The sequence below is a fragment of the Ruditapes philippinarum genome, unplaced genomic scaffold (genome assembly GCF_026571515.1).
Source record: "Ruditapes philippinarum isolate M1 unplaced genomic scaffold, ASM2657151v2 ctg18175_1_1_1_1, whole genome shotgun sequence".
Taxonomy (NCBI): Eukaryota; Metazoa; Mollusca; class Bivalvia; order Venerida; family Veneridae; genus Ruditapes; species Ruditapes philippinarum.
Window position 1 is genome coordinate 1 of NW_026856920.1, and position 9,698 is coordinate 9,698.

At 31.7% G+C, this 9,698-nt stretch overlaps 1 protein-coding gene across 1 annotated transcript; it reads right to left on the reverse strand.

Moving 5' to 3' along the window:
- Nucleotides 1-6,004: 6,004 nt before the first annotated feature.
- Nucleotides 6,005-9,478, reverse strand: LOC132748146 (uncharacterized). Its single transcript, XM_060737694.1, has 4 exons — nucleotides 8,888-9,478; nucleotides 8,147-8,332; nucleotides 6,788-6,906; nucleotides 6,005-6,237 (listed from the first exon to the last, which is right to left on the reverse strand). Exons 1-4 carry the CDS (start codon nucleotides 9,282-9,284, stop codon nucleotides 6,082-6,084), a joined length of 858 nt encoding a protein of 285 aa, XP_060593677.1. The 5' UTR covers nucleotides 9,285-9,478; the 3' UTR covers nucleotides 6,005-6,081.
- Between the last annotated feature and the right edge of the window lie 220 nt (nucleotides 9,479-9,698).

Consider the following 9,698-nt stretch of genomic DNA (forward strand, 5'->3'; position numbering starts at 1 on the left):
TAACTACTTAAATCATGTATCATGCTAACTACTTAAACTATCATGCCAACTACTTAAACTATCTGTCATGCTTACTACTTAAACTATCTATCATGCTAACTACTTCAACTATAAATCATGCCAACTACTTCAACTAACTGTCATGCTTACTACTTAAACTATATATCATGCTAACTACTTCAACAATCATACTAACTACTTCAACTGTATAGCATGCTAACTACTTAAACTATTTATCATACTAACTACTTGATTTATATACCATACTAAGAACTTAAATGATAATGATGATGACAATAAGGTTATTAATCATCCATCATCACCATTCTTAGCATCACTATTATGATCATCAACATTATTATCATGACATTTACTATCTTTATCATAACCTTTATAATGTGAGTTCTGATAATGATGATGTGACTACACAAATCATTTCAATTGTATGTATTATACAAGTATGTAATAACGTTAGTATCTCGTGATTTACGATAGTTCCACGCTGGGATTTTATAGATTTCTTACTGGCCTTCTGTTCTTAGAGCATGTGCTAATGTACGTCTTATTTTTAAAAAAGCAATTTTGTTGAACGTTATATTTAGTATTAAATCCAAAACCTTTAGGTATTTGAAAAAAATAATTGTTAATCCTTACAATACTTAGTTAGCTCTTTCACGCAAAGAAAAGTTGAAATATTTATCAAATTGTTAAGTCTAACGCAATGCGCTATTGCCGTGATGATTTATAAAATTGTGATCAGTAAAGTCATATTGCTATATAACATTAATAGTGTCTGTGTGACCCGGCAAACATAAACGTTATTAATCATATATTAAAACTTATTTCCAATGCAATACAATATAAAGAATACAATGTCAATATATAGAATTCAATATCAATATAAAAACAAAATATCAATATATGAAATACAATATCTATATATTGAATGAAATATCAACATATTGAATACAATACCTTTATATAGAATGCAATATCAAAATATAGAACGCAATATCAATATATATCAATATAAAGAATACAATATCAATTTAAAGAACGCAATATCAATATACAGAATGCAATATCAATACATAGAATGCAATATCAATATTAGGAATGCAATATCAAAATATAGAATGCAATATCAATATATATATAATACAATATCAATATATAGAACACAATATCAATATATAGAAAGCAATATCAATATATAGGATACAATATCAATATATAAAACACAATATCAATATATAGAATACAATATAAATATATAGAATGCAATATCAATATATAGAATACAATATCAATATATAGAATGCAATATCAATATACAGAATACAATATCTATATATAAAATGAAATATCAATATATAGAAAACGATATCAATATAATGAGAATGCAATATTAATATATAGAACACAATATCAAAATATTGAATACAATATCAATATAGAGAATGCAAAATCAATATATAGAATACAATATCAATATAGAGAATGCAATATCAATATAATGAGAATGCAATGTCAATATTAATATTGAGAATGCAATATCAATATAGAGAATGCAATATCAATATAAAGAATACAATATCAATATTATATAATGCAATATCAATATACAGAACGCAATATCAATATGTAGAAAACAATATCAATATATAGAACGTAATATCAATATATAGAATACATGATAAATATAAAGAATGCAATATCAATAAAAAGAATGCAATATCAATACATAGAATGAAATTTCAATATAAAGAGTACAATATCAAAGTATATAAAACGAAATATCAATACAAAGAATGTAATATAAATATATAATGCAATATCAATATTTAGAACACTTCATTCCAGCTGATACTAGGTATATACTGATAAACATATGGTTTATCAAACATTCACATGTACGGGTAACTAAATATGGACAACCTGTGGCCGTGTTAATTTATCACGCGTACATGAAATGTATCTCTAATTATTCTAAAGTTCACCAGAATATTAACCATAAATCATGAAACCCGTTATTATTGAGTACATTCTATTGGCTTTACTTTAGCAATTTGCCCTTCATTAATAACTAATTTAGACACTTTGTTATGTTTAATGAACCCATATCTTAATTTCTGCTTCGTACGCTAAGGTATTTGTACAAGATATGCCTCTAATTATAAAAACAAATTGATGAAAATAAGCTTTATCAACAGCTACAAGCTTCATTATTTTGACAATGTTTTCAATTAAAGACTGAATCTGTTTTAAGATACCATGCGTGTTCAGAATGTTGACCGAATACATAAACACCTCCTGCTGTATTTGTTTGAGAAAATGAAATTGTTTTTTTTTTGTGTTGCATTCATTGGTCATTACTTTTATAGGTAGAAAGTTGACTGATATTTGATTTTCCTTAATCACCTGTTCCAAACATCAAATGTCTGTTTTCGGCTTCAATAATAGACACTTATAGCAATGTTACCCTGGCTGCACTATCTTGTTATATAATGGACAGTTCTGCTTACGTCACTTGAACTAATTATTTCTCTTCATAAAACTACTTTAGAGACAATTTCATCAGCCAACTACCTATAGGCGTAATTATATCAAATGTTCTCTAACAGGGCAAGCACATTTACAGGTCAACAAAGACGGCCAACCAACCCCTTTCTTATGAGGAAAAATAAAAGTAAACTCAGAATCATTAAGGTCAAAACATATAAGACGCATGTTCGCCCATAACCAGAATATTAATCGGAAGTCTGATCCCTCTATAGCAAAACCTAAATTGATTAGATACACGTAGACACCAAACTGAATAATAATAACGACAACATGAATATAATGAAAAAATACATGCACAAATAATAGCTTATTTCTGGATACTGAAATAATCAATATTTTAATCTGGCAAACCGAAATAAATGTTCATTTTAAAAAAATATGTCTATGTTAAGTTTCTTTGACAAAGAAGAGGAACTTCTGTGTGCACCACGTCACGGGGGCGGAATAGTTACACGGAGGATGGAATTCTTCTGATAAAGTGTCAGGAGTTCTGTTAACTGTCACTAAGATCCTGGAAAACGTTACGGATTTCGTCGGAAGACCTTATGTATTACTAAAGAAATACTCGTTACATGTAATATGTTTATTTTTATCTTTAAAGAGAGTTTAAGGTGCTAAATTAAACTTTGATAGCACCTCAAACTCCCTTTTAAAGAGCTTTAAGAAATTTGTTCTAACAACAATGTTAAAAAAGATCTAATATAAATAATAGTCCTTTGACATATTAATTATTTATGTCACATTTACGAAAGCACAAAAAACACATAAAAGTGTTTATAAATTGTTTTTTTTTTTAATCTGATCTTTAAATAAATTATTTTTGATATAAACACGGGAACTGTTGATTCAACTTAATAATCGTTTTTACTGGCGATAAAAAGCTGAATTTGTGGCAAACGGAGTAGAAAAGTATGAATCAGGTTTAACTTCTCATGAAAATAGCCTCTACATCATTTGAATTAATTCTAAAATAACTCCTTTTATTGCGAAACCTAATATTAAGGTAAACGTCATTTCCACAATAAAAGAATGTTTCTTGACCCAACATCACAAATGACTAATTATCTCTAAACACAACAATAACAACTTATTAATGATCATTACAGTTGTTTAATTACCTTCATTAGAATGTATGGATAATAAAGATTTCCGATTCATTGACTGCAATTATTTCTTTTAAGTATTTTAACATTTGTTCATTTTATTCCTAACTAAACGCATGTTCTATCTAAACAACGATTGAGGAAGGTTTGTTTCTTCTATAAATTATTATGTAACGACCCCGAAAACTTCATGTACAATTTAGAATCATGACAAAAAAGGCATAAATATTTGTTTTCTATCAGATAATACTGACCCTCCATCTCAAGATGAACAAAGTACCTTCTCGCATTATCTCGTAATATTATTTTTGCTGAATGCTGGTATCTATGTAATAATTTAATTTTACAAATCACCTCGAGTCATTAGTGTCACTCTTGATTAAGTGTTTAAGATATATTATCAGAAACAATATATGTGTCTTATCATGCAAATAACTTAACCATAGTATGATAAAAATCTAAATTGAAATTTTAATACATTTTTCTGGATTTTGTGACAATTTCATAATTTTTTTCAAATGTTTTTGACACATTTATTTTTATCAGAATGTTGACCGGGTATCTCGGTAAATGTCAGGGCTACAAAGAAGACATGTTTTCGGTTTCCAAGGTGCCAATTACATATGTTTTTATAGTCAGAAAAAACGAGAAACCCTGACATACCGAGAAACAGGGATACAACAATTTTGTTAAAAATCTTTTGCACGAAATCTTTTAAAGCGGCACTTAGCTTTTCTTAAATGTGTTTCTTTTAAATTATTGTCAAATCAAAAAGAATTAAGTTGGAAAATGACATTTGCCGACGATAAAATGATAAAATACATATTAAACAATAAGGAAATCCCTCGAAACCTCTAATATACCAGTCTGTCCTCTATATAATAATTAAAATTAGTAAAGCGGACGATTCGTTTTAGATCTTTTATTTTATTTATAAACGAACATCACTGACGCGTTAAAAGTAGCTCTCGGTGACGCTATTTTACAGGAATATGATGCACTTTTCGGAGGTAAAATTACTGAAATACTTAGTTTTAAATGCCACAGAATTGGGTTTTTTTTCCAACAGAAAATCAAAGCTGAAGATCGCTTTAACGAACACACACACACACACGCACGCACACGCGCACGCCGCACGCACGCACACACGCACACGCACGCACGCACACACACACACACTTAGTCCATCTATTCGTAAACAAAAACGTATTTAAGTATATACTAATGCATTTAAATGCCCGTAGATAGACCATACAAATTTACAATTCAAAATTGCCAAATGCCAAACTTGTTTTAGAAATACATCTAGACAAACTATTTTCTTCTTGTTTTCTTTATTTTTATGCCCATTACGCTCAGGAAATGCTTTTGTCTCTATTTTTAATTTTGGATATACACATCAAGTTTCCAAAAGGTAACTCATTGTCCGATTACATCAACCATCAACCCACCTTTTTCTTCTGTTCCTTTTTAAAACAGTTATAGTTATGGAAGTAAAGATATGTCTACAAATTACTACAAGGTGACAATTTCACATTCAGGTGAAAAACGTCAACAATGCTCCCAGTCCTTCATTTTAACAGTATTAAAAACATGTTTGCCATTTCTAAAAACAATAAAAATGTATTCATTTCTGGGACATATTGAGCGTTTTATCTTTTGCCACCAGCATATTCATTATTTAAATATATCAGATCAAATTTTAATATCTGGTTTATGAACATTATTATGATATGAATCATGTTTAACTTTCACTATACAGCTAAATTCTTGAAATTCTTTTTTTACAAGCTATGCATATTTTACAATCTATTGGAACGGACACAGAAATATCCCATTCTAATCATTTATACGAATTAGTATTGAAATTGGTGCGATTTAAAATTGCCATTGTTTCTGGACGTATGGATTGTTTTCAATCGGATCACGGATTAACGACAATATCATGGGACGTGTTAAGAAAATTAAGCTGGCGCTTGAAAATTTCCTAAGAGATAGTGGGTGTCATGTCATGTGACACGATTGGAGAATACATTACCGACGTTTTATCCATTTTGCGAATCAAAATTATACATAGAATATATAAACTAGGTTTTACACTGGGTTCTTCGGCTCGTTGTATACTGCAGCATGATTGGTATATATCATATCTTACATTGTAGCTATGTGTCAGTTTTCTTACAAATACATGTTTATGCCAGTCATGGCATTCTTATTAAGCATTTAAAATAATAAAAACTGCTCACATAGTAAAATATCAGTTACTCTGATGTTTGAAAATTGTGTACCATGAAATGATACCTACACAAATAAAAAAAGACAGGGTTATAAGACAATTTTATTTGTATTTCTAAGAAGTACCCGTGATAAATAATATATATGACCGTACACCATGAACAAGATGCACGTCTGGTTATTTTACCGGTGTTAAAGCTGGTGTTGAGAAAGATTTTGATATTGATTGCTTGCATTTGTTGAAAGCCTCGCAAACGTAGCTACCCTCATGACGGTTTTCGATAGGCCCAATGATTATTTTAGAATTGTCATTCGGATATATTTGGACATCGTCCTAAAATTAAAGAAAATTTAATAAAGATTTCTTAAAAAAATCTTGAAAGACTGAAACCATTTGAAAACCTCAGGCATATTTTGATTTGAGTCGCGTCATGACAAAACCAACATAATGCGTTTGCGACCAGCATGGATCCAGACCAGCCTGCGCATCCGCGCAGTCTGATCAGGATCCATGCTGTTCGCTATCAGTTTCTGTTCTTGTAATAGGGTTGGTAAGCGAACAGCATGGATCCAGATCAGACTGTGCGGATGCGCAGGCTGGTCTGGATCCATGCTGTTCGCAAACGCACTTTGTTGGTTTTGTCATGACGCGGCTCATTTTTGTTTTATATAATGGTTTAAATAAAATGCTTACAGTGAAGCTGGGAATAAGTATATGACTTTCATAGTATGAGTTTGGCTTATAATCCATTATAATTAAATAATATACGTTTTTAAAACTACATCCAATTTCAGGTAAAAAAATTTGATATTTGAACACATTAAATTTTTTGCGAAAATATCATCTCAAAATTATCATATAGAATTAAAGTGTCTCATCTTACTGTATGTCTCAACCATCGGACATCCGGCATCGGATTACCACTGACAAAACATTTTACAATCACAAGTTTTGTAAGTGCCCATGTTCCGTTCACAATTTTAATGTCGGTTATTTGAGGTGCTGAAATGAGATAAACGAAATAAAATGAGCCGCGTCATGACAAAACCAACATAGTGCGTTTCCAAACAGCATGGATTAAGACCAGCCTGCGCATCCGCGCAGTCTGATCAGGATCCATGCTGTTCGCTTACAAACCAAATATCAAGTAGAGAAACTGATAGCGAACAGCATGGATCCTGATCAGACTGCGCGGATGCGCAGGCTGGTCTGAATCCATGCTGGTCGCAAACCCATTATGTTGGTTTTGTTATGACGCGGCTCAAATATTGATTTGTTGAAAAAATTAATGATCATATTGGAAGAGATATACCACTGTTTGATCTAGTCCATGAAAAATTTTATATAACGTCTAAAAAGGAAACCCTTCATTTTTTTCCTTTTTAATAAACATAATTATTTTTAAACCATATTCAATTTGTTAGCTATTGTTGTAATAAAAATATGTACAATTCATTTCATCCTTACCAATATATACTTATCCTCAATTTCTCAACGGTAATTTTATTGTAATTTTAGCATCAATGACGACGTAAACGTCATCTATCGTCATATTGGAAATGACGTTAAATTTGTTTTGTAGTGGAATATTAGGTACTAATTCAAATGCTTTTGATATATCTCATCTATTTTGTAACATTTCTCCAGCATTAATATATACACTTGTACTGATTAATTTAAATCGCGTGCAAAATATTTAATTGCAGGTCAATAATAACGCTAAGGTCAACCAAATTTGATTTATTCACATTTTATCAAAATTTACACTTACAATTATTGTATACAGTGATTTTGCTGTGAATATACGCAATAGAATTCAATTTTGTACAATATATGAGTATATATAATTGATCTGTTAATATACATCATTTAATAAATATATCCCTTATAAAGGTCTGGTGATGTGACATTTTGTTAATTTCGCATGCTTTCTCTTCAGTACTATTCCATACAGCCTTCAAATATATTAAAATGAGCCGCGTCACGACAAAACCAACATAATGGGTTTGCGACCAGCATGGATCCAGAACAACCTGCGCATCCGCGCAGTCTGATCAGGATCCATGCTGTTCGCTATCAGTTTCTCTACTTGTTATAGGGTTTGTAAGCGAACAGCATGGAACCTAATCAGACTGCGCGGATGCGCAGGCTGGTCTTGATCCATGTTGGTCGCAAACCCATTATGTTGGTTTTGTCATGGCGCGGCTCAAATATTTTTATACCAAAACTGCTCATAACTTACGTGTGCATGCATCGGGTTGTCCTCCGAAACAATATGTGATGTCCTTCTCCGTATGATTGTGTGTACATACATCTGTGTGCTGGTGTCCAGGGTCATAGCATTGGCGCATGCGCTCTTTAGTTCCCTGGACATTAGGATCCGTCTCCAGACAAGCTGACCATGCCGTCCATTCTGTCCACTGACCAACTTATATAAAAAACGTATGTTATATTTAACAAAAAATTAAAAGATTCATATATTTTTAAGTAAATACTTATATAATTTAAAATATAATATAATAATATAAGATATATTGACAAATCAACACTTTGATGCATACAAGTTGATTTGTGTGAAGTGAAGAAAATATCAGTGTAAATGTTGGTCAACTTTGGACAATCCCTTGTTCATTTTTTGTGAACACATAAATATATGTCTTACCGTACTATATGTTATCTTGCCGTAGAAAATAAAAAAAAAGGTTTATAATTTATGCATATATCGAATAATAAGTGCTTTTGTTTGGTAATTTCTAGATGATAAAGAACAAAACAAAAACCCTGCAAAAAAGTTGTATACCGGTATTTATAAAATTGACCCAATACGAATGCGCCTTAAAACAGTTTCTCTACTGTTGTTGACATTTTTAGTGAAAACTTGGCATGTGCCGTAAGTAAATTAACGTCACAAACGTCAGGAAACGATTTTACATAAATAAATTCATTTTTTTTTTTTTCAGAAAAATAATAATAAAAAAATTACTTATATGATTTGTAGGAGTAACTGTTATTTTTGTCGCCGGAGCAGTGGTAAATCCGTGGTGATTGGTTGATTTTGTCGCCGGAGCAGTGGTAAATCCGTGGTGATTGGTTGATTTTGTCGCCGGAGCAGTGGTAAATCCGTGGTGATTGGTTGATTTTGTCGCCGGAGCAGTGGTAAATCCGTGGTGATTGGTTGATTTTGTCGCCGGAGCAGTGGTAAATCCGTGGTGATTCGTTGATTTTGTCGCCAGAGCAGTGGTAAATCCGTGGTGAATCGTTGATTTTGTCGCCGGAGCAGTGGTAAATCCGTGATGAATCGTGGATTTTGTCGGTGGGGCAGTGGTAAATCCGTGGTGAATCGTTGATTTTGTCGGCAAGGCAGTGGTAAAACACATCATTTGGTTTTAAAGTAACTCCAAATTTAAACGCACATAATGAAGTGGAGCAACATTTTGGATAGTCAGGATTTGTAATATCATCAGATTTGCAACTCTGTAAGATATATTTTGTTTTTTAGTTTGCGTTTACGTCGCAACACGGTTGAGGCAATATGGTGACTTCAGATGCCGTTCCGCTCATAATTTTAGGTGGAAGCGTCACCTGAGTAGAACCAGCGACGGTCCGTAAGCTGATAGCTTCCACAAATGAAAGAAACTAAAATTCTAACCGGAATTTGTACCTACACTGGCTGGTAATATGGTTTGAAGTCAACGACAATAAACACACAGCGACCGGCGCCCGACACCTTTCGAATATAACCTCAACTAAAAATTATATTCTAACATTACAAAAGTCATGCCACATGTTCCTAA

What these genes read in the sequence shown, in the direction of transcription:
- LOC132748146 (XM_060737694.1), bottom strand. Translation starts at nt 9,284, where the DNA reads ATGATGTGTTTTACCACTGCCTTGCCGACAAAATCAACGATTCACCAC. An exon ending in TACTCCTACAAATCATATAA is followed by an intron (nt 8,333 to 8,887) that starts GTAATTTTTTTA and finishes TTTTTATATAAG; the next exon opens with TTGGTCAGTGGACAGAATGG. An exon ending in TCCGATGGTTGAGACATACA is followed by an intron (nt 6,238 to 6,787) that starts GTAAGATGAGAC and finishes CTTTAATTTTAG; the next exon opens with GACGATGTCCAAATATATCC.